The following is a 24,702-nucleotide window of genomic DNA, read 5'->3' as shown; positions in this document are numbered from 1 at the left end:
CGTGCGATGTGCTACGCACCCAGATATTCGGACAGCTGTTTTGAGCCGCTATTACCACACATCACCCTGAAGCATACTTGTTGATGTAGATTGTCGGGCACGAGTTGGTGATAGTGTTGACGTAGCTCGTGCCTACTTGCGTTATGCATTACAGAACCGACCGGTATCGCCGGTATAAACATTTTTGCGTTAGCGGTCTGCGAAAGAACACGTTTGCTATTTTTTTAAATATCGCTTTATTATGTTCTCCAGCTTTAAGACATTTCTTTAAAAAAAAAGATCAGTAAATGTGCATTACGCCAAATTTTTAGCTAACCTCCAGGCACTGAATTTACTTTGGCCTATGAAAACAGAATGAAAGGACGATACTTTGGCCACACGTGATAGTTTTTTTTTACCAGTTTGGCATATGGCCAGTTTTTGGTCCATTTTCGGGTCGGAAACTCTCGACTCACTATTTTTTGGCTGTCTGAACAATGACCAAAGACAACGTTCTTTCACCAAGACTTGGTCCAGCCTTGTTATCCAGGATGTAGGATAACGAAATATCGGCTAATCCCTCAAAATGACTTTTTCGATCATTGCATGAGTCATGAGTGCATCAGTTTAGAAATATCTTTTCATAATTAATTAATAGACTAGAGCTTAATATGTTTGATAAAAAAGTAATCATCAGTCCAACAAATTTCATGGAAAATAAATTGCTATTATTGTGGACAATAGAAAAGCGCAATTGTTGCACAATCTTGGTTTCTATCGTTACTGAATAAACTAGCGGATGAGAAAACCAATTTGGACAACTTTCACCGAGTAATGGCTATAAAATTATTATTATGACAAAAAAATGAATGAAATGACATTTTTTGTAACGAAAATACCACTTTGTGTCTAAAAATTTGATTTTTTTTTCTGCGTCATGCATAGCTCAGCCATGTGACGTAAACAGCACACGTCATAACTAATGACTTTGTCAAGAGTAGGTTAAATCCTAGTACAATCGCTTTTCTCGTTACATTTGTCTCCAGTATTTCGTGAGCACACATTTGCTATCCCATATCGCGCAAATTCCCTGTGTGCCTAATTAGTGGTTCGTGATTGTGCACTCCAATTCCTTGGAGGGAAATGAATCATGGTGCGATTCTTGAAATCGGTTTCGATTACATCTATCTCACGGTAAAAACTGGCTTCTCTTTATGTGTCGTAAAAACGATCCAATAACAGGAAGGAAAGTTGAGTCTAAAAATTATTCGCGTTTGATTTGCTCCAACTACTGGTTAGTATGTATTATGATCTTTTTGGAGCAAAAATGAACAGACCGTTCGACTGCTTCGGGGACAATGCGTCTCGAGGGAATTCAAGTAATGAGTACCCATTGGGAAAACATTTGACCTATTGTGATCGATTAGCATATCTACAAGCTGTCTTTTGTCAATGACAATGACAATGTTACTCAATAGTGTTACCAAAATAATGAGACCGAGTGGCACAGTTAAGAATTCATTTTTGAAAGAGTTAAGGAATGTGGCCGACATGGTAAACTGGGTTCATGGCTCTGTGGATTATCGATGATTTTCGCTTATAATAGCTAGAAAACAGAAATAAATGAGGCTTGCATAGGGTTGCTTACAACCGTTTTATTGATTCAGAAACAATGTAATCATATGGATTCATAATATTTCATTTCACGCAGCAACAGACGTTGGCTTGGGTACTTGAAAAGCTACCTTTTGCCCATTTATAACCTTGTTCACCTCACCAAGCGCATGCTGGACGGCAATGGAAATGGTTTCAATGAAGTTCAGCTCGTTCTGAGCGATTGGACAGGTCGAGATTTTATTTTTACTGGCGGCATCATTAGTAAGGGTTTTATGTACCTCCAGCTTTTGGTACTGGGCGGTATTGTAGTTTGTGAGCGCAGCATCGATTTGTATCGAGCGCTTGCCACGCAGATCTCCCATTCCTCCCACCACTTTGCCAATCAGTTTGCGACCCACTGCGGATGAGTAGAGTAGGGTAGATCGTGGAAAATGAGCTACCTCAAGCAAGTAATATCAATCGCAAACAAATACTTCACTTACCTTCACTATTTTTCAACTTTTCAACAACGGCACTAGCAAAGGCCATACCTTTCTCCACGGCTGCATTTGCCTGCTCACTGATGGCTCGTTTTTCCCTCGGATGGGCCGTATTTTTCGCTACCGACTGTTAGTGTGTGTGCGTATGGGGGGTTGAAAAAATCAGCAAACGAGAGAGGTTACCAACAAGACGAGAGTAAATTTATAGCCATGCCAGAAGGTTGGCCGTATAAGGTCATTAATCAATGGATCGTGGAAACAAGATTGGAAAGTCGAACTTACCGCAAGGATCAACGCGCCAAGGATTAATAGTGCACTTGAGGTCCTCATAGTTGAAAAGGTTATTTCGGAACTTTGCTGTATCTGTTCGGTTTGAAAGGTTCAACTGAGCCGTGTGTTTATATATGGACAATAAATCGATAGGCCGGTGGGCGGATTGATCATGATATTGACACCGAGAGTAATTGGATAAATCCGTTCGACATGGGCTTATTTAAAATTATTCAAGCACGAAAGTAGTAATTAAAACTTGCATGGTTTACCTATGTGCTATGATCGATGTAATTCTAGCGATAAGTTACGATAAGTTTCAACGTTTACTGGAACACATTTAATAATAAAACTTAAGCCCCATATAAGCCATTTTTTGACTGAAGCAATAGCACCAGAAACGAATGACCGCTTGAAACAATGGCAAGCTCATAATAGATTTGTAATTCACTATATAATTGGGTATCTCGCTCTCAACTTTTAAAACATTCGGCGTCTCAGCGTCTCGTGTCGTAGTGGCCGTTATGTCCGAAAAAGTAAGAAATTTGTACAGCATGCACGATGGAGCATGCTGTGCCTGTGCATTTGTCCAGTACGAGCGCCGGTATCGTTTTTAAAACAGTGTTTTACGACCGTGCTACTGAAGCAAGCGCCTCAGGGTACAATGCACTGCACATCTAAATGATGCACTGGAGTGACCGGAAGTCTGAGACTTTTTTTGTTGTTGTCATTTTTAGTTTTATCATATCCAAGTTCAACAACCTTATTGTCTGCGGCTAGCGGCATTCAAAATGTATGGGATGGGATAATTTAGAACGAATGATTTGTTCAATGGATTTTAAAAATTTAGGTACAATGAGTTTCTTAAAGGTTTAATTTAGTATTCGGACTGGTTTTAAGATAGGTTTTTGATGTTTTAAGAAAAGAGTTGAGGATTTAATTTTCTTTGTGGTGATCAATAAGAATATTATTTGAGCGTAATCGTAAAACGAGGTTAGCGTAAAACAGGATTAGTAAAGAAATGCTCAAAAACGAACGGAACTGACTAAATACCAAGTACGTTAGACATGATCATCAAGAAACTGGGGCATGCATAATTTGAATGCTGGACTTGGGGCACCAGTAATGAATAACTCATAACGATGCATGTGAATGATGTGTCAACGCTGACGCGTTTGAGTTTTTATTGCTGTTATTAAATAAGATTGACCGGATTCCGTGTAGGTCACAGATTTCAATGTATATTTAGTTACTTCTTATGCAGTATTACAACCTAATAGTTGACATTGACTTCCCCGTGACAGTAAAATCTGGATGTTGTTCCTAGTCCTAGCAATTGTTACAATCATATTGGATGTTGAATAGAAAAAAAATCTTACTTACTTATTACTTTGTGTCCTACTGGCTGCCAATCTAATATCCTAGGTGTTTAGTATCCCACTCTAATGTATGTATTAGAATCCATCTTAGTTTAAGCCTACCACGTCTCCTATGTTCATGAGACGGCCTTAATAGATTTCATGGGCTGGGTCGTCCAGAGTCAATCTCATGACATGATCAGCCCACCGGAGATTGATTAGTTTTAATTGTTGCACAATTATGATATTTCCGTACAGCTTGCACGAAAATGAGTATAATTAAATAAACGGCGTAGCCTGTTCTCGATAAATAAATTTAATAAATCATTTATTGCAAACAATCCCCAAGATACTAAAACAGGAACAAAATCTTAAAGATTTTAAAAGATGAACTATTATGAAAAATGTATCTTTTTACGTTGCTGCAGATCCGCTTAGTATGTAACCGGCCGCTCCAATCTAAATGTTCGAGCGAAGGGAGTTCATTCCGAGTGTTCACTCAAAGCTCCACGCAGTGAACAAGCAAAGCCATGAATGTTCATCCCGTCCAATCAAACTAGATATTTGTTTTTTCGATTCCAGTAAGATTCTAATGGTTTAGGCTTGTGGAATGTATACACATTTGGATTTTCCACCACGTATTTTAACAGTTTGATTTTTATGCTGGAAAAAAAGGTTTATCAGATCTGATATCGTTGTTCCAAGGCTTAACGTTTTTGGTTTTAATTTTCAATCATGTGTTTGGAACCTTTTCGCAATAATAGAAAAAAGTTGTATTATATTTTAATATAAGATAAAAAAATCGGCGTAAGTAAACGCGGGACAGCATCGGCATTGGCAACAGGTTCCCCCAATGTTAATGGGGTGGAAACGATATTGATGCAAAGTTAAGCAATGGCTTTCTTCGCAAATGTCGCCTCGCGTAGCTTATCACTTTCTATTTGGTTGACATTACTTGATGAGCACGAACAGTCGCCGATAAGTAGTAAGAACCTAGAAGCTCTCTACAAGTGTCCGGGCATACAGCTCTCATGTAAAGCATTACGAGTGTGGGCTGTCGGTTCTGAATTCTCCAATTGATGCGGTAAATGCTGTTGCTTCTTTTGCCGACGGTATCGATGTGTTGCTCAATATTCGCGAACCGAGCCGCATGAGGATGCTTGAGTTTGACGTATGTTTGCAAATGAGAAGGCTTGCGAGAATGCCGAGTGAGAGCGACCCATGCTGGGTAAGGAAGGTCGTTCTCGTCAAATTTGCGCTAGGTCGCCAAATGCGCAAGCGCCTACGCTCGGGGTTTCCGTTCATTCATATAAAAAGGATTGCTGAATCAGGCTATAAAGGACATCGGGATATAAAGAGGATTGCACTTGGTTGGTCAGGCGATTCCAGTCGCGACGCTGAGTGGTTTGCATAGTGGATTCCCGTTGCTTAGCGGTAGTGTTTCGTTTAGCGTGCAAGTGCATGTTCTTTTATCATACTTGAAAGGTCTTGTGTGGGATAATTGCAGTGCTGGCGATTGTTGATTTATCAGGACTTTATTTGTGACGAGGCGACGGCAGCTTTTTCGCGTTGTATTGTGATCCAATTGTGGAGCTAGATGCAACAGTACATGGACAGTGTTGAAACAATGTAACTCTTGGTGGATTGGTGGAAAACTGAAATGTGCCCCGGGATATCATTGGTGTGGTTTTGGTGAAGTTACTAAGACTGATGGATTTACGCGAGTAATAAAGTGTGTTACCTATAATCGTTTTCTGTGTTGACAAATTGAAAATTAAAAATCTATACGGAACATCGTTGATCCCTCCTATCAATTCATTTCGAAACTTTATCCTCAGTAGGTCTGGTGTTACTACTGGAAACGAAGGCTACGTCATGCACCTACACCAGTAGGTTTCTGTAGCATCCGGACGGTATATTTCCGTAGCATGAAGCGAAGGGACACGATGTGCTTGTATTAGCGAGTAAATTTTTGATTACGGTTTGCGGTTGGTTTGGTGACCTTTACGAGAATACGTTTACTCATGTGTGTGTGTGTGTGAGTGTGCTTGCTCTTACGTATGTGTGATGCTCTAGCTGTAAGTGATTGAAGAAAAACAGTGATTGTACTCTATTGCTATGGCAATAGATTGACAAGAATTGTGCCAGAATTGTGTGAGAAATAACTACAGCGGGTTTTGTAGCTACATTCTCCACGACCTTGCGAATCGACTTGTGTACCTAAACTTAGATGAATTTTAAATCGTTGTAATGCGGTTTAAATAAATTACATGATACAAATTGTTTAATTTTGAAATAGTGAATATAATGTTTCTTTTTCACGTTTATCTATCCAGTTAAGTGCAATAGCTATAAATGAAATTTGAGTCGGTTGTGACTTAGTGCATTAGAGATATTGTTTAAGATTCAGGAAAGAAAAGTTTATTACTCATTTCGTGTGGAATACAAGCGAAAAGGTGAAAAAGAATGATGCTGCGGAGTGAAATGGTTTTACCGCCAAAGCTGTTTTTTGTTCGTGCGTTTCTGCTGCTTTTCTTAGTTTTTCAAAATGTAAGTAAACTTTTTAATTGTGTTTGGAAATTATATATTTCAGGAGTGTAATAATCAACTTTTGTTGTGAGAAGAAACGCAAGAAATTGTATATGTAGCAATTTTTAGTTTGATTTATTTGATTTTACCCATAGCTGGTTAGTTACCATCAGTGCTCTGAAAGGCAGTCCTTATAGTTTGGACCATAAGAGACCGATGCCACTAATCCATTGCTCATTCATAAATAGCACAAACCAGCTACGAGTAAAATTAAATCAATGAAGCTGGTAGGGGCAGACCGACGACATTAGGTGTTATTTCTTTAAGTCTTAGATTCTTAGCAATATAACCAGGCCATCCTAACGGAATAAAAAAAAAGTTTTAGGCAGACACAATATCCCAATACAGGCCCAAAATCTGTGAGTAAAATTCCAAACAAACAAGCAATTTTTTTTTCTCGAAATTTAAACGGAAATGGTTGATTGACCTGGAACAACAACAAGATATAATCGAACAAATGGTCCTTGTACCTTGAGCATTTAAACAATATTAAAAAACGCTGCGTTGCGTTCTACCATAAACTTCCTTTTCTTCCAAAAATTTGATCAATTCAATAGTCCTTAAATGTTCGTGATGTTTTTGTGTATTTTTTCGAATTTCAGTACTGTCTTCTTCAGTCTTGTCCAGAATATACAAATAATATTTTTAACAAATGATTGTTTTGATGTACCCTGTCTGATTAGAGTTACTGTCATTAAAACGTTGGTCAAACACGGAAGAATCTAGCTACTTTTTCCAATGTATTGTGTTGGGAAGATGTGTATCGGTCGCTACTTCCTAGTCCGAATAGTTACACCTAATCGTGTGTGCGCGTGCGGATAGCCTAACCTAAAGGCGCGAACAAATCTTTTTGGTTGTACGTTTTGATTGGTTGCATTTATGGTGTAACTAAACCGCAGTTCGATGATTTAATAAATGTATCTCAACGTGTTTTATGTGTGTTACGTTTTTTGTTGTTACAGGTAAATGCACAAAACTATGATAGTCGACGCTTGAAACCATGTGAGCTGGAATCGCTGCTCAGAGATCTTACCTACCCGGACGAAGGTTACGAAATGCATGCCGTTGCACTTCGTAACCAGCTGCGACATATTTTGGAGCGTGATCCGTCTGAAAATTATCAAAATCTCGATGATAGTTCGGAAGTGAGCCGTGGTCCGTACGAGGACAAGCGGTCTTATCGTTCGCTGTTGCGTGACGGAGCCGTCTTCGGAAAACGAAACGTGGGCGCACTTGCACGGGCCGGATTACTACGAAACCAACCGGAATACCTCAAACGAAGCTTGGCAACACTGGCCAAAAATGGACAGCTACCATCGCGTGACACCGAATCCGAGGACACAACACCCGATGGCGAATGGAGTGAGGATAAGCGGAATGTCGTGTCGGCGTTGAAGTCGGGCTACATGCTTAATGGCAAGCGTAACATTGCTTCGCTCGCCAGAAAGTATGAATTGCCCGGCAAGCGAAACATTCAGTCGTTGCTGCGTACGGGAATGCTGCCATCAATTGCTCCGAAACGTAACATCCAATCGCTTGCTCGTGAAAATGCGCTCGCCGGATATGGAAATGTTGATAAGCGAAACATTCAGACGCTGGTGCGCGATTGGAGCTTACCGAAGCAACACAATAAACTTTCCGAAGGCAGCAGTTCAACAGGTGATAACGGTATGTAGCTTTAGAAGAATGAACTGGCTCAGATTGAATTATTCAATCGAACTTTGAGCCACACAAAAGAGGGATAAATGTTTAAGTAATGCAAAACAAAACCAAAAGCAAAAGAAATGTTGAGTGAGAAGCCAATAATGTGCCGAGTCGTGCTAATATCAAATGATTGTCTTCTTGCCTGCTTGGACAGAGAAACGTAATATTCAATCGCTGAAGAATTCACAAGGTGGTGGACGCAAAAAGCGGTCGCTGTACTATGACGAGTTGGAGGAGAGCAGCCCGGAAGTTTTGGAACCCGTCTACCAAACGGCTCCATTGGACTACGAGGAGCTTATGGAAGCGATGGTGCAAACCTATCCACTCTACAGTACCGACAATCATCTTGAAGAAAAGCGATTTCTTGGTGAGTAGATGGGTTTGTTGGTGGAACCGTAAATAGCACATATTGTACTTTAGCATTGAAGAAAACAAGTGCAACACGGAGTTAAGGCTAGTTATGAACAATTTGAGTGTGTATTAAGCAGCCTTTACCAGTGTTTTGCTACTTTTTTGTACCTATGAGAAGTAATGGTTGAAGTGGAAGTGAGAGCAGTTTCGTTTGCTCGCATAAAATAGCATTAAATCGTGGAAAAATCTGTAAATGAGCAATTGATACCTGTGTAAAACGGATGTGTGCGGTACAAGGCGTACGTAGTATAATTGATTTTCTGGTCAACACAGGCCTCAGAAGAAGCGAAGACACCACCAATTATGGAGATGACAGAACGGACGCGGATCTGCCATTGCGAAGCACGCCACTCGTAAAGCGTCACATTGCCTCGATAGTGCGGTCCGGCTGGACACCATCGTTCCGGCCGTCGCGTGGAAATCGCTTCAGTCGGGCCGGCAGGGCGAGGTCTCACATAGTAGGAAGTTGAAACGATTCATTGTTCGTAGATGTTTAATCAAAGGAATGAGCTGGATGATGGTCATGATGATGTTTGATTCTGTTTGCCTATTGATACCCGCCTTGTTTCCCCTAAGTCCTTACTGGAACGAATGCTACACACGTGCTTCCCAATGTGCCTTCCATTGCTCTAGACAAGTCCGACTGAACCAAAAACAAAAAAAAAAAAACAACCTTGCTATGAGTGTTTCCTTAGGTGCCTATTCGACCTCTTTAATATAAGCTAACCATAGAGTTGCATATGTCCTTTATCTGCTGTATAGTCAGTCCTTCCGACACCCTTTCTTTGTTGAATGTGAAATTGGATTAGCTAGTACTCTTCGCAAAGCCTCGTGAATGCAAACCATACGTGGCTCTTTACTATATTTTGATAGATGTACCATACTACTCTAACGAATACTGCTCACACAACATAAACACACCTCTTATACATGTACGGCAACAGATATGCGGATAGATCCACTAGCAGGTATAGTGTTTCTTCAATTGAATGTTTTTCTGGGTGTACACTACCCAGGCTTAGGTCAAGCTGTGAGCTGTTTATTGATGGAAAGAAAAGATCCTAGACTAAACGTTTACGAAGCTCCGTACAAGTGGATAGTACATTTGCAATGTTTGAGGCTTTCGAGCACATCCGATGTTTAATGATTTAAAATGAACTATTAAAAGTGCAAACTTGCTATTAAGGAAGTGCAACAACTCATGAATCGAATTCCTTTCTTCAAATACGACGGCATGCTGTTACGATCGAGCTTGGTTCGTGAATGTTTGTCCTCATAACAGGTTGGCTGATAAGTCCCCGGTCTAACAAAGAAAAACACATTTTTTTTTGTCAAAATTCGTTTTTATTATTCAACATAGTTCCCTTCAAGAGCGATACAACGATTATAACGACCTTCCAATTTTTTGGAAGGAGTACTACCATTTTGGTAGTACTCCTTCGGTTTTGCCTCAAAATAGTCCTCAGTTTCGGCGACCATTTCTTGATTGCAGCCAAATTTTTTCCCTGCGAGCATCCTTTTGAGGTCTGAGAACAAGAAAAAGTCGCTGGGGGCCAGATCTGGAGTATACGGTGGGTGGGGAAGCAATTCGAAGCCCAATTCATGAATTTTTGCCATCGTTCTCAATGACTTGTGGCACGGTGCGTTGTCTTGGTGGAACAACACTTTTTTCTTCTTCGTTCTTTTTTCGTTCGTCAAGCAACCAAAAGTTGCTTGACAAAAGACGCTCTGTCTCACAAACTAATTGACATACAGACGTCAAATTGTGACATGAATCATTTGAAGGTTGGTGCTATATAAAAATAATATGCATTTAATACTAGCGGCGCATTTTATGTGTCAGACCGGGGACTTATCAGCCAACCTGTTAGTCGTGCTGTCATTTCGAATAACGTGCTTCTCTTCGCTCTACTGAATATTTGTAGAATGTTTTAATTAAAAAATAAAAAACACGATATAATTTTGTTACAGCCTGTTTGCTGTAGTTCAAAAGCATTATTCTCTTGTTGTTTCCATTTAGGGCGCATTGAAAATCATAAACTATTTGTATGGGAGTTTTGAACGTTCCCGGGTTTTCTTTGCTGTCGGATAACGTGTGTTCGCGTACTGTGTGCGGAAATACAAACCGTTTTAAAGCGTATAAATGATTCAAATAATTTTGCTCACTTATTAACATTTTTACATTAAATTAAACACAAAACTTTAGGGTCATGAAATATGAGTTAGAAAGGATATCAAATAAATGTTTCGACGCAGGGACGTATTTGAAACAGATCGCGATGGAAAACTGTTTTGCGACTTAAAACAATTTTTACGCAAGACCCTGAATAACTTTCTTGTAGTTGATCGTATTACGAGATTTAATAATAATTTATCCCCTTCATTTCTACTCTTCTTTTTTGTGACCATGTGACACAAAAAACTAAAACTAAACCAACAAAAAATACCTCAGCACGACCTCGAAGCAGGTGATGAGCGTTTTACAATTTAACATACAATTTAACGGTTGATTGCACTAAAAAAATCACACGATCGTTAGTCAATAGTGGATGGATGAATTGTGTGTCTTGTTTTTCACTGTTTTTTTTATACACAAATTCAATCAAGTTAAACGCTTTTCTAATCTTTGCATGCTGTTTATGAAAGTATATGGTTGATATTTGTTTTTTGGTATTTTTAAGATAAAATCATGTTTATCATATTGAAACCATATGCCACTTTTTGTGAAAACTTGTATGTGTTTATGTTTATTTTAATTTACTGATGCACATGTATATCATAATGTTCGTTTTCGTTTACTTATACGTAGAGTAACTAATGGAAAATTTCTTCCCCTAATGTTAAGATCAAATTTTGTTTGTTAGATTGCACGTCATGTAAGCAGAAGTAATTTAACACGTTTACCGCCCGTAGACGATTTTGATGGCGTGCCAAACAGTGCCAAATAATGATAAGATCTGACCATTAACACCTTGCACTATCCAGTCACTGGTGGTTGGCTTGGTGTGAACCGAAAGTCTAGTTTTGAATCAGCTCACGGTGGTCAACGTGTTAAAGTACATGTGATTTTTTTTAAGTCTCCAACACCTTTCTATGTTTGTAGAAAATTCGTTGAATGTAGAGTGTTGAATATCTCTTATGAACATTGACTTATACGGTTTATCACATTTGTTTGGTTACAAACTAACCAGGTCGAATCTTACTCCCGACCCGAGCCACTACGACAACCAACCAGCGGCGTATGTAGACAATGCATTTATGGATTCCGAGGTACCGCTAGTTGGGGAGCTCCAGGGCTACAGTCCACGTGGGGTGCTGCGCCGCCCAGAGTTGCCGCGTTACACTGGCGAGGCCTTCGCGAGTCACCCGTACGTGCAGGAAGAGTACAGTGAACGTGTAAATCCTTTCTACACCGATGAGGAATATCGTTGCGCCAGCCGTCTCCGTAAGTTACTTTACTATCTGAAAAAACAGTATTACCTTGACAATAAATACATTCAAGCAACTTATGGTCGGAATGCGGGTTACTATAAGTAAGCAAACAAAGCTCGCAGTGAATATATAACATACCGGACCTGTTGCATTGGAATTGTGAGCATTGATCCCAAAAGTTGCCAAACATATGGAACAAACGTATGATTCTATTTATCAAACCAAGCATGAACGAAAAATGGCTGATTGTTTTATTGCATTTATGAAAACTTTTAACTAGACAACTAAACGTATAAATATACAATCAGTTGATTTTGTTCATATTTTGCAATGTCCTTTTCCAATATGGATCTTTAAAAAAAATTGTAATCGAGTATATGACCTGAGTTTTAACCTATATCTAAGCAATTTGGGAGAAAATGCAGCTCAAGTCTAGTTTTAACTTTCTAACTATCAAGCACAATAAAGTGCGCTCAAGAATTTCTATACTACAAAAAACAAAAGTAATATCCAGTACGTTCATATCCGTTCGCTCATATCAAATCGATTAAATGATTACCAATATAATCCAGATGGTAGTGAATGTCTGAAAGATCAGTACTATACATTATACAAGAATCTTCCAACTAAACTCCTCTTGTATGATCTACACGTTTTTTTTTGGTGGAATGAAAGATGGCTAATGTAAGAATTTAAATTATAGACATCAAAACTGAAACATTATTCGAATAATCTGCAGACGGTAGACCATAGACTCCGAGCAGAATGTGAAGGTTATTAATACATTTCGGTATACCACCGTAAATGGAGAACAGTAGAACTGACATTCCAGCGTATGCACCTGTTCTGTCTTTTCGGTGGTGGCTTCGAGGCTTTTCGGACTCCAAAGAGCATTCCGAGATTTTCCGAGCAGAGGGATGGAGTGGGATAACGGAAATTGATAACGAGTGAACAAAAAGGGAAAAACAAATCACGTTCAATTACAAACTACTAAACAGCAACAACATCAATGGTTTCAACATCTAACGTCAGTATTTGGTGCGCCTCTGCTCGGTAGATCGTGCACATTTGCAGCATGTGTCGAATGGAGCTAAATAGCTGAATCTACACTAAACAATGGGAAACGGTAACACACGGTGTTTTTCTACCATCTGAAAGGCTTTGGTGGATAAGTTATTTGGAATGTTTGGAACGGGTGACAAACGTTTCAGCACTGCTGCTCATGGCTGCTGACAGTTCTGCCAAAGTCTATGAGCCTACAGGGGAAGGGACAGATATGAAAATGTGCTTTGAAGTCATTGGTATGTGTTACGTTGCATTATGTTGTTGAACAACTAATTTTCACCAATCCAATCACCTTCACCAATCAATATGCCAAGGTGTACCAGCAGAGTGAAAGAGTGAATCAACGGTCTCCTTGGTTCTCTTTGACTTCTTCAGCTCTAACCGACTCACATTTTGAACGGTAGACTTTTGGTTCTGTCATATTCAGACAACTATTTATGCTACTGGGCAAAGTAAGTTCTTAACTAAAATAAGTACAGTAAAAGATGTTGTGACTCGCTCATCACAAAGTTTAAACTATAACCCAACCGAGTGCTACAGAAATAAAATCAAGAGGACAATAAATACAGCAAACAAGTGTTCGTAAGCGAGTGCAAACTTATCTAAGATTGAGCATAACGGTCAATCAAAACATATTTTTAGATAGCACAGTCAGAAATTGACTGACTGCGTATGAATGGACAATAATGTTTGGTTTGCATAAAACGGAACTAATACAACAAACACATCATCGCACAAATCCCACACAGCATTAGTTCGCTTGCTAGATTTGTTTCGAATCACTTAAAGGCGATGATGCGTTGCTCTTTCTCCGAACAAACTATCGTACGAGTGATGTAGTGCAATCGACAATATTATAAACAAAAAGGAAAAGAAAAAAATAACGTCAATACTGAAGGCTGAAACTAAAATCAATGTTGGATGAGTGTAATGAGTGTAAACAAAACAATGTATTATATCTACAAGGGACAATAAAAAGAAGTAACAATAATACAATAACGGCAAGTAAATGTCGAAGCGAAATGAGCAGGACGAAATACACAACAAAGCTAGCAATTAAGATTGTATGCAGTGCAAACGAGACAATAATTTATAACACATACACACACACACACAAAGCAAGGCATGCACAAATCCATGCGAACATAGGTAGTGTTACGTACGAACATCGTTTATACTTGAATGTTAAACATCCACTAACTTTGTATGCATATTCACTGTACTCCAAAGCTCCAATGAAATCAAAATCAAACCAACCAAAAACCATCAATTTACTTGCTTACCTACTGAGCTAACGCAGCACAAGGAATTCATCCTTCACTCTTCATCCTAGTATTAAACGTCAGTGGTACTAGGCGGGAGAACACTCGTTTGTCTTCAGCGGATATTCAAAAGAAGGTGTTGATTATGTTAGTAAAAGTGTGTAATATAAAACGCTTTTCAATGCTACTGCTATCAATAAAGTGGAGCTAAATGGCAAAACGGCAGTGAAGGAATTATATACTACCAGCATACATATTCTTATACATGCTATATACACACACGTTATATACATACAGTGAAAAGAAAAAAAAACCAACAACTCTATTTATCAGACTCTCCTTCACCTCCTCCTAATTATATGTGCTAAGGAAAACCAAACCAACCCAAATAAAAATTATTATAAAATCATGTAAGAAGAAATAAGACAATGGAATAAAAATGTGCATAACAGCAGTCACAATTTACGTGCACACATCTATTTACGGAATACGGTTGTTTCTCTTTTTGTGGTAATTTGGGTCAAGGGTGGAGCATGTTTGTCATACCGGTGCCGCTATCACCTTATCAGTGGTGCCAGCGGATGCAGTAGTGCTGCTGGTGGTGACGTTGGTTCCAATTTTAGGGGTTACGGTCGTTACAAGCGGAAGTATACCATCGATTTCGTCGTATGCGTTCAATCCTTGCGGGCCCCAGCTTGCGTGTCGATTTGAAGGTGATGCAGCATTCTCTTCGTCACCGGTGTCATCCGTCATCTGATCGGGAGCCATTACAGGGGCGTTCGAACTTCCCAGCGTTATGGTGGGCGCTTTGTTGGCACCATTACCACCTATCCAGTCCAGCATGGATGGGTTGTTATTGCCGGAGCTGCTGACGATGCTGAACACGCGGTTGTTATTGTTTTCTCCGGGGAAATTAATCGTGATGTCACTTCCATTCGCTACCAGCACCAGTACGGGAGAGCTGTTGCCAACCTGCAACTGGACAGTGAAATCGCTCGGCGGGTGTCAGCATTTAATGTCAATGTGAGCCATTTTTTTCCGCCTCTGAACTTACCAAACCCATGCAGCAACACATAAAATAGCACAGTTTTAGCTTTGTCCAAAGCAAAAACATTATGTTTGATTCCAGCAGTGTCCACTTTGCTTATTAAAAAGTCGGAATTACAAAACGCTTCACTGCCGATACTAAGCTTGAGAGGACGGGCCTGGTACTGCAGCAGATACCTCTGCTCTCGAGATACAAAGGTTGCACAGTAGAATGATCTTTGCCTTGGAATCGTTTATGGTGCCTGTGTGGAAGGTGAGTAAACTAGCAAAACAAACGAAGGTAATATACAAATGCATAGAAACTCGTGTGTTACACAAACGTGGTACGTGCTGTATAGATAATAGAATGTGTATTACAGGAAAGTGATATTGGGTCGCGGTTTCGCATCCCCTCGATTATGGCTTCTTAATTTGTTCTCGTTTATTAATGTTCTCGCGGTTTGTTGTTAGAAAAAGTTCACCTGGGATTAGAATTTTGCACTTTTGTTTCTAAGGTATTGCATCAAAGCTGAGTGTGGAGAAAATTTGGGAGGAAAATAGTTTAAAAAAATATTTCTTCAAATTGGATGTGAACCCAGTTTTAAAAGTGAAAGCGGGAGTACCTATCTGTTGATTGATTTCATGATAAGTTCAAACACAAAGATCACAACGATGACGCATACAATGACGAGAGCTGGACATAACTCTTTAATTGGTTGTCGAAATAAAAAAAACTGTACCACAAATGTGCATAATAATGTTTATTGAATGATTGGTTATAAAATTAATTATATACTCCAATAAAGGACAATGCAAATAAGGCTTCGATGGCTATAATACCTATTAGGTGCAGTATTGCAGGCGGCTGTTGAATGTCAAATCGCCAGGACAGAGCACTAAATTGTATCGTAGGCGTCGGTTTGCCCAAAAACATTGAAAGTATGCCCTAGGATTGTTACTGTTTGGATAGTTTCCCTGTCCAGGGCACAGGTAAGCACACTCGCCAAACGTGGAACCGGTGATAAACGCAAAGTTGGCTCGTTTTGGACATTTAAAAACAAGCGGAGCCTGTCCGGAACCATCACATAAACCATAGAATCGTTGGGACAGACCGTATCGCACATGTCCAACGAAGTTAGCCGTGCATTGCATCTTTACGCAGCGTGAAAACACATTTTCTAAACCGCATAGCTCCAATGCTGGATTGAACGCGTATCCTGCGGGACATCTGTAAATGGACGAGCTTTGTCCTATATTGGTACATCCATGATAGATACGACAGTTACTAGCATCTGTTTATTGCAAAAGAAAAAAAGTAAACCAATATGAAGGGGGTTTAGAGATAGATCTTTTAGGACTACCTACCTGGGAGGATTCCAACAGCTGGGCATGTAACTGGGTTGTCTTCAGGAGCCACACTGCATACATTTGGAATTGGAACGTTGGAACAGTAATCTGAGGTGGTCCCGTAGTTACAATACGGCTGTTCAGTAGGGCATGCGACCGTCGCCCCAGGTTCCGTTCCCAAGCAAACGCGAAATGTGTTACATGTATCACATACAAGTTGTTTTACACCGTCACACACACCGGTTATAGTTGATAAACGTTGCAGCTGGCTATCTGAGATGTTGACCAATGTACCCGGTATGCCAGAACCTAAATCATCGGTGGAGCTATCAGACTCTTCTTCGTTAACTTCTAAGTCTGCAACGGTATGCGCAAGAACCACCGCGATGAAGAGGAAACCCGTTCTAAAAAGCATTTTGCTCAGCACTAGCAGCATTTGCTGTCCATGGCTAGTTTATAGAAAACCAGGTTTGTGGAATTGTATTGCAGGAGGTTATTATGATTGACATTTCTTAATCTTGTTTTCCGCCAGGATCCAGTATGCTTATCTTAATTCATGGGTTTGTATACTTTTACCACACGTCAAGAGTACTGTTTCGAGAGCTTTGCTGTTTCAAAGTGTTGGTTTCAGATGCAAAATAATGCAGGGAAAGCAGCGTATTATGGATATGATTCTTTTGTAAATATTGTTGAGGTAGCAGAAGCCATTTCTCTTCGAATCGTTCGCAGTTAAAAACGTTGTGTAGATACGACCAGATTTTGAATAGTTCCACAAACAGCTGCAGTACATTGGTGCAGGTTCAATCAGATGATTGTAGAATGTACGGCCAACTCATTAATAAAAGGGTAATGTTGTTGCTGTTCTGTTCTCAATATTCCGCAAGGTACAGATGTTCTTTATACAAAAAAGTTATACGCATCAGTATTTAAATAATATGTGCGCAAATAAATAACAGCCTTTTTTCATAAGCTTGTTTTTACTCGTGGCATTTTTATTTGTAAAAATTGGGTAAATTTTTTTTTATAAAACATTTATTAGAAAAAAAAAACATAAAAAACCTTAAATTCTAGTTTACAATTTAAAGAAAACAAAAACTGGGTATGAAAATCAACTACAAAGTTTACAATGAACATTTAAGGACTTCTACATCAATCACAGCATTGTTGTTTCCAACAATGTGGATGATGTAGTTAGCAAACAAACGTAGGTTTGGGATCCGCTTACTTTTACTAACATTTGTTAGAACAGGTAAGCGGAGGGATTGGAATGAGGGAGTAAGGGAGGTTCGACGTTTTGGATAGCTTGCATCAGAATACTCCAGGCTGTGGACACTCTGGAACACAAAGCAAATTTGTGTTCAATTGTATCCACCTGGGAGCACTCTGCGCAAGCTGAGGATCCACGATTCATCCTGGAAAATAGCTCTCCGTGAGTTATTTTAAAATGTGCCAGCAAGTACAAGACTGATCTCTGTTTGGAAGACAGCCGTTGCGAACCGATGTTGCTCCACACTAGTCGCCAGTTTACGGTTGGAGATTCCTGCTCGACCTTTGTGTCGGGAAGCCTCTCAACTAACATCCGACGAATCGCAAGGGCGGTGATCTTATTTGTTATGGTTGGTATGTATGCTAGCTGCATGACAACCTTTCTGAGGCACGGGTAAGTTGTTGGAACAGGGTTGATGTTCGGCGGGTTTCCCGCGTACAAAATTTGCTGGCCACCGACTCGCAGATAGTCCTGTTCTGCGACATACCTGCTGGTCAGCAGCGCCTGGGTGTTGATGGCCGGAATATGCAGATTTAGCCCTCCACGTGAATAACAGCCTTTTTTCATAAGCTTGTTTTTATTCGTGGCATTTTTATTTGTAAAAATTGGGTCAATCAAAGTATTGGCTTTTGTTATTTTTTACTTTCTTCCACCTTTCGGGTAAACCGCGGATTCTTTTTCGGTAAATGATACGTTTTTTGACGACGAATCCAGGTATCCAACCAATTCTGGATCTGTTCATAGGAGGAGAACTGCTGGTCAGCTAATCCATATGCCATGGATCGATGAACAGATGTAAATCCGATGGTGCCAGATCCGGTGAATACGGCGGGTGCTGTAAAACATCCCATTTGAGGGTATTAAGGTAGTTTTTCACAGGTTGCGCAACATGTGGCCGAGCATTGTCATGTAGCAGAATAAATTTGTCATGGCGTGAAGAGTATTCTGGCCGTTTTTTCGCAGTGTTTGGCTTAAACTCATCAATTGTTTCCGGTAGCGTTCACCAGTGATTGTTTCTCCCGGTTTCAGAAGTTCGTAGTAGATGACGCCGAGCTGGTCCCACCAAATACTCAGCATAACTTTTGAGCTATGGATGTTCCCCCGAGCTGATGATTTTGGGGTATGGCCGGGAGATCCCCAAGATAATTTGCGCTTAGGAATGCTGAACAAAATCCACTTATCATCTCCCGTCACGATGCAAGCTTTTCTTGACTTTGGCTATGCTTTTCTTCTAGTACAGCCGTCAATTTTTCATCGGCGAACGTTTTGGGCCTTCCTTCACGAATGTTGAGCATTTTCCACGGCTAAATCACCGCTTCGAAAGCGTCGAAACCAACCTCAACGCTTTGTTTCCCTTAGAACAGCATCGCCGTAAACACTCGAAAGCTCTCGACGCGCTTCGGCTGCCGTTTTCTTCGCTCGAAACAAAAACAGCAACACCTCCCGTATATGGCCTTTATCCGGCTCAAAATCAGACATTTTCAAGAACTAGGAACTTTTACTCGCACGAAATAATGACTAATTTGTTTACACAGTTTGATTATGTCGTTTGACTTGATTTATGACGTTTATAAACGTCAAAATCGCGTCACAGTCCACAGTGGCTTCATCGATTTCAAAACGGCCGTTATTTATTTGCGAACCTAATAGTTAGCACTACTGCCAGGTTCTACTCGAGCGCGGTCTCGTTGATCCGAAAGGTATCTTGCCCCACTGTGTATCCAAGCTTGGGCACTCGTGCCAATCCCATCCTCAAAGGCGAATGATGCAGCATGGCTATTATCCCCAAGCCGCCTTCGGCCAACGATTTTAATGGACTCATGGTTCTGACGTACTCTCAACGAAGCTGGAGCCTTGAAGAAACTACGAGAAACTCGTATATAATGCCCTAGCCACACCGAATTTGGACCTTGTAGCACTACAAGCGATTCGCTGGTTGAGAAATGATGTACACAACAGGCATGGTAGAAACTGCTACGACTTCGTTTATTTGTGATTTGTGATTTGTGATTTGTTCGTGATGATTTGTTCTGCGTCCGCCAGGATTAAACAATTGACCAGTGTCCTAGGCATGACCTTATAATTATCCTGGGGGATTTCCATACAAAAGACGATAGGAGGTCAAAGTTTGGTATTACGTGGCAGTTGACTTGAGCACAGTAAAGATGATAATATTAGAAGAGCTAGAGGGGAAGCTGGTCAGAAAGATTATGGGCCCCGTATAAGAATGAAGGTTCCGATACCATGACGAGCACTACGAGCTGTACGGTGATCGTACCATTGTACTGGGTTGGTCATGTCGTGAAAATGCTACGCTTTTTCTTGGCTTAACGTCCTTTTGAGGTCACGCCGGGCATCCAATGGCTTACTAGACATGCCGATACCACTCAGTTCGATAATCAGTCCTCACTACGAAGGGACGGTACGGATGGGATGTGAACTCCTGGCATTTGAAGACTGGCGCCTCTGTACACTTCACCCCCGGGCCACCCTACGCTGTAAAAATGCTGCACTACGACCCATATAATCCTTTTAGACTCATTATATGAACGGAGGTGGGTTGGTAGATCCAGACTGAGATTCAGTGATGGTGTTGAAGCGTCTGCTAGGAAGTCCAAATTGGCAGATGACAGTGCAAGTTCTAATGTAAGTAATTGAGTGAGATTTGCTTGATATAGTATAGTATAGTATAGAATATTCACAATTACTTGCGGATATAAACGATACTTTATTTCTTATCATACGAATATAAATGAATTGTAGAGAGTAGAAGATGACCGACCGTACTTTACTAACACACATATTTATTTAGCATAGAAATTCAAATGGTATAACAGCTGATGAACGTTTCATTGTCGTGTACAGTATCGCAAAGTTTGATTGAATACGGTGCCTGTCGGACAATCGAGCTCATTGTATACTAAGCGACCATTTGAAATGTAGCATTGAAAGTATGAACTGGGATTATTACTGTTAGGATAGTTACCCTGGCTTGAGCAAGTGTACACGCACTCGCCGAAAAGTGAGCTAGATGAGAAGTACGTAAAAAGGGCACCGTTTGGACAACGTAGTACTTGAGTAGGCAGAGTCACACCGTTACACAAGGCGTAATAAACTCGACTAGTGCCATAGAGAACGTAGCGAGGAGATCCAACAGGACAAGTCACGGTAACACAGTTCGCTGTCGTTAGTTGACGAATGCAGGAAGAAGTTACGATGTCAAAGGCGTATCCTGGTGGGCATCTGTATACGGTGGAAGACTCGCCAATTGATAAACACACATGGTAGTTGGAGCAATTGTTGGGATCTACAAGCGAGCGAATGAAAGTTTTGATGATAAAATCTTGATGGTTAAATCTTAAGCATAAGCAAACGTACCAGGAAAAACCCCCGTTGAAGAGCACGTAAATGATGTGCTTTCTGTAGTCGTCACACATTCCTCCGATGGTGTCGGTCCACAACGATCAGATGCCGTGCCTTCTATGCAGAATAATCCTGTGGCACAGGTAAACGTAGCATCAATTTCTTGGGTACCAATGCACGGTCTTCGTGATGTGCAAGAATCGCAAATGTACGTTTTTACTCCATCGCATCCCTTTTTCACAAAGGCCCTAGCATTTAGCGCTGTACTGTTACTGCCCACTTGGCTAAAAGTACGATCGCAAAGAAGAACTATTGCAATGTATGTTATTGCCAAATGCCACTCCATGTTGAAACCACTGTAACTATTCGGACATGCAACACAAACTTGTCTTTAAATAACTCAGATCATATGGAAATCACCGGTCACATTCGCTTGGATCTGCAACGTTATCAGCGTATTAGATCAATGGAATTAGTTTTCCGAGAGCGTGTGCAATAAAGATAAGCAGATTTGTTTTCCTTATCAAACGTCATGTTTCCGTATAGTAATTACAAGTGTTGTTTGAAGTAAGTGAATGTTAGGTGTTGTCTGTTACTTGTGTGTGTTGTATGCATGATAGTACAACTATTTAGTTTATCAACAGAGTGAGAGATGTGGATTCAAGATTGTAGTAGCGCTGGTATAGTTTTGATGCTGCAGAGATAGGAAAGGATGGAAGAATAACAGAAAAGGCGATAAAAAATAGATGTAATATTTTTTTTTATTTATTCATTTAAAGTATGACGTCTTGTTCGGCATTGTCACGGATGGTCGTGCGAATAGTAAGATCAAGCATGGTTACTATTTTTGTGGCACTAAATTTAGTAGATTTACTGTCACAAAAGATTTCGGAGTTTAGCTTGATGAGAAACTTTGTTTTCAAGTTCATATCGATATCAGACTGAATAATGCTGAATAAAATGCGTTCTCGATTCTCGTAGAACGCGTAATTCTCACATCCAGCTTTACCTCTTTACCTCCTTTTTTAGCTTTACCATACTTTACCTCCTACCTTCTTACCAATGATCTGGTTGCTTCCGCTCTACTTTCCTTGATTCCACTCTATGCTCTTTCACGTCACCTGCGCGATTGACACCAACTCATTATTCTCTCCCGCCATTCACGTCACGGCCAAAATGTCCCATTACTACGAACGCTTTCAGTTTTAAAAGTTTCGTACCTCCTATTCGATTACAACGCTCCAAGATCCCAATTCCGCTTCCGTTTTCTTGAATCCTCGTCCCTCTTGCTTACCTAGTTTAAGTCCTAGTTTTGAGAAGATATTTGTAAAATCGTAGCATCAAAAAAATTGATAATAATAATAAAATAATAGTGTATATACATTACAGTCATACATGGGGTGGCCCGGTGGTGTATGCGACAGCAGCGCCAGTCTTCAATCGGCAGGACCGGGGTTCAAATACCATCCGGACCGTCCCCCCGTAGTGAGGACTGACTAACCAACTACGTGGTATCGGCAGTCTTAGTAAGCCTTTTTCGATGGCCGGCATGACCTTAGAGGTCGTTAAGCCAAGAAGAAGAAGAAGACATTATAGTCAAAATCAGTATCTTAATTTCAAAAATATTCGTACAACAGTTATAAGGAAAAGCAATCACGCACGTGATAAGCAAGATGATTAGAGTTTCGAGATCAATGCGAATTGGAAAGATCTGAGAAGTAAAATATGAATTGAAAAACAAATATGATTTTGTGTCATACGATTTGGGGCCTACGATTTATTAACCTTGTACGATAGTACAATCAGAATCATTTTTAATACCCGTAAATTACTGATGTTTTTGGTGAGGCCATGATGAAAAATTCTATTCTATATTTTACGATCGAGTTGACAGTGATTGCGAAATTTGAAATGGTACACATACGTAAGCAAATTTACGAACTGTTAATTATTAAAACTAAACGATTGCTCTAAACCACGAGAATATTAAAAGTGCTGTACTGAATATTAGAAGCTAATAAGAGAAACCATTGAAGATCATCTATGATTGTGTGAAACTTAAATTGGTTCATAAAACAACACGTTTGCTTGAATTCTTGAAATAGATCGCAATAAACTCACAGAATTTGATAATTTTTTGCACGTGTGCATGTTTTGTTGCGATCTTCATAGTAAAATATTTGCATTTTCTGACTGATGAACTTTGAAGGTTACAATTTTATCTTAGCCAGCTGAAAAATATGATCATCTGACAAAAGATAACTGAACTGGATGCTCAGAAACCATCGGAGGACTGATAAAGCTTATCTAGGTACTTTGGGTTTTTTAGTTGGCTACAAAAGTATAAAATCGGCTTGCCAAAAACTTGCAACCATTAGTTCACAACCAGTCAAGCGCTTAGGAGTATTACGTCACGATAAGTTTAGCTGCCATCATGGGAGTGTCTGTTTGGCTTTTGGGGCTATTTTGTGTAGGCGCTGTTTTGTTACAGGTAAAGTTACTGAGCAGCAAGGTTTCATACGATTATGTGCAAAAGAACAATTGTGTGTTTTCATTATTTCAGACAGTCGTATCTCAAGACAGTTTGCCGATCATCTTTGCGAGACAAAGAACTGCTGTAAATCAATCAGATGATTTAGAAACGAATGATTACACCTGCAAAGAAGAGCGAATTACTTGTGGCAGTTGTTCGAAAATTATGGTAAGCTTTCTGATCTGCAAATAGCTTTATATAAAAATGGAAAGTTTATTTATTTTGTGTCATCGTGTTAGATTTGCAACTACCAAAAACAGAATGTTGGTTCGTACGAGTGTAGTTCTATCGATCCACAACGTCCGTACTGTACTGATAATGGAGTTTGTTCAGCTGAAAATAAATGCACAATTCCAAGCGACCTCTGCCCCACCAAGGAATATTTCTATCCAGGTAACTTGTTGTATAGCACAAATATAGCATCCAATTATGTTGTTTTCGTACTTGTTTCAGTCCCCAGCAATTGTGGTGAATCGGTTTACTGTGGCTCGGATCTGCAAGCAACCAAGTATTCTGCTCCTTCCTCAGCGTACTTTTTTGATTTTAAATCTCAAAAATGGGTCGCTCGCAAAACAGCAGCCGACTGTTTCCAAATTAACTGTGCCACTTCTGCAATGCTGAACAAATTTTTTGCATATAAACCAAATCCTCAGCTATATTTTTACTGTGCATCAAGTGGTCCAATGACTTTCAGATGCGATGCCAATAAGATATTCAATGAGGCGAAGAGAATGTGCGAGTTTGGTTGCATCGAGGAAGGAGATTTCCCGATAGCTGGCGTAGACGATCGCTACTACGCATGTTTACCAGGAACGAACGGAGTGGTAAGGGCATTGCTTCGATAAAAATGTTGAATTATGCTTCATTTGTAATGTAAAACTCTATTGCAGTTACAAAAGTTCGAGCTGTCTTGTCCGCCTGGTCTGAAATTCGATGGCAAAGTATGTGCAAAAGCGACATCAACATAAAGAGGATTAAGCAGATGATGAAACCACGCATG

At 40.0% G+C, this 24,702-nt stretch overlaps 6 protein-coding genes across 9 annotated transcripts; 2 read left to right on the top strand and 4 right to left on the bottom strand.

Annotated features, from left to right (window-relative positions):
* Nucleotides 1-1,682: 1,682 nt before the first annotated feature.
* Nucleotides 1,683-2,438, bottom strand: LOC126559287 (uncharacterized). The gene is made up of 3 exons (XM_050215419.1): nt 2,358-2,438; nt 2,079-2,202; nt 1,683-1,993 (listed from the first exon to the last, which is right to left on the bottom strand). The coding sequence occupies exons 1-3, from the start codon at nt 2,403-2,405 to the stop codon at nt 1,683-1,685; spliced, it is 483 nt and encodes a 160-aa protein (XP_050071376.1). The 5' UTR covers nt 2,406-2,438.
* Nucleotides 2,439-6,169: 3,731 nt separating this feature from the next.
* On the top strand, nt 6,170-24,536 carry LOC126557799 (neuropeptide-like 1). 4 transcript variants are annotated; one of them, XM_050213682.1, is made up of 6 exons: nt 6,170-6,253; nt 7,255-7,960; nt 8,151-8,363; nt 8,681-8,855; nt 11,599-11,960; nt 24,525-24,536. In XM_050213682.1, exons 1-5 carry the CDS (start codon nt 6,170-6,172, stop codon nt 11,942-11,944), a joined length of 1,524 nt encoding a protein of 507 aa, XP_050069639.1. In that variant the 3' UTR covers nt 11,945-11,960; nt 24,525-24,536. The 4 variants fall into 4 exon arrangements, with proteins under 4 accessions (XP_050069639.1, XP_050069642.1, XP_050069641.1 ...); XM_050213685.1 differs by lacking the exon at nt 8,681-8,855 and adding an exon at nt 10,860-10,875 and having other exon boundaries at nt 6,173-6,253; XM_050213684.1 differs by lacking the exon at nt 24,525-24,536 and having other exon boundaries at nt 6,173-6,253; nt 8,681-8,865; nt 11,599-11,942.
* LOC126559290 (uncharacterized) lies at nt 14,702-15,280 on the bottom strand. The gene is made up of 2 exons (XM_050215422.1): nt 15,221-15,280; nt 14,702-15,144 (listed from the first exon to the last, which is right to left on the bottom strand). Exons 1-2 carry the CDS (start codon nt 15,278-15,280, stop codon nt 14,707-14,709), a joined length of 498 nt encoding a protein of 165 aa, XP_050071379.1. The 3' UTR covers nt 14,702-14,706.
* Nucleotides 16,029-16,964, bottom strand: LOC126558742 (uncharacterized). Its single transcript, XM_050214801.1, has 2 exons — nt 16,558-16,964; nt 16,029-16,484 (listed from the first exon to the last, which is right to left on the bottom strand). Exons 1-2 carry the CDS (start codon nt 16,952-16,954, stop codon nt 16,036-16,038), a joined length of 846 nt encoding a protein of 281 aa, XP_050070758.1. The 5' UTR covers nt 16,955-16,964; the 3' UTR covers nt 16,029-16,035.
* Nucleotides 20,643-21,527, bottom strand: LOC126558817 (uncharacterized). Its single transcript, XM_050214889.1, has 2 exons — nt 21,185-21,527; nt 20,643-21,113 (listed from the first exon to the last, which is right to left on the bottom strand). Exons 1-2 carry the CDS (start codon nt 21,513-21,515, stop codon nt 20,656-20,658), a joined length of 789 nt encoding a protein of 262 aa, XP_050070846.1. The 5' UTR covers nt 21,516-21,527; the 3' UTR covers nt 20,643-20,655.
* On the top strand, nt 23,598-24,670 carry LOC126567328 (uncharacterized). Its single transcript, XM_050223557.1, has 5 exons — nt 23,598-23,660; nt 23,733-23,870; nt 23,942-24,095; nt 24,156-24,526; nt 24,593-24,670. The coding sequence occupies exons 1-5, from the start codon at nt 23,604-23,606 to the stop codon at nt 24,668-24,670; spliced, it is 798 nt and encodes a 265-aa protein (XP_050079514.1). The 5' UTR covers nt 23,598-23,603.
* Nucleotides 24,671-24,702: the final 32 nt, after the last annotated feature.

Source organism: Anopheles maculipalpis, chromosome 2RL (genome assembly GCF_943734695.1).
Source record: "Anopheles maculipalpis chromosome 2RL, idAnoMacuDA_375_x, whole genome shotgun sequence".
In the NCBI taxonomy this organism is placed as follows: Eukaryota; Metazoa; Arthropoda; class Insecta; order Diptera; family Culicidae; genus Anopheles; species Anopheles maculipalpis.
Note: the sequence above shows the minus strand (reverse complement) of the source record. Positions and strands in the feature narration are given on the sequence as shown.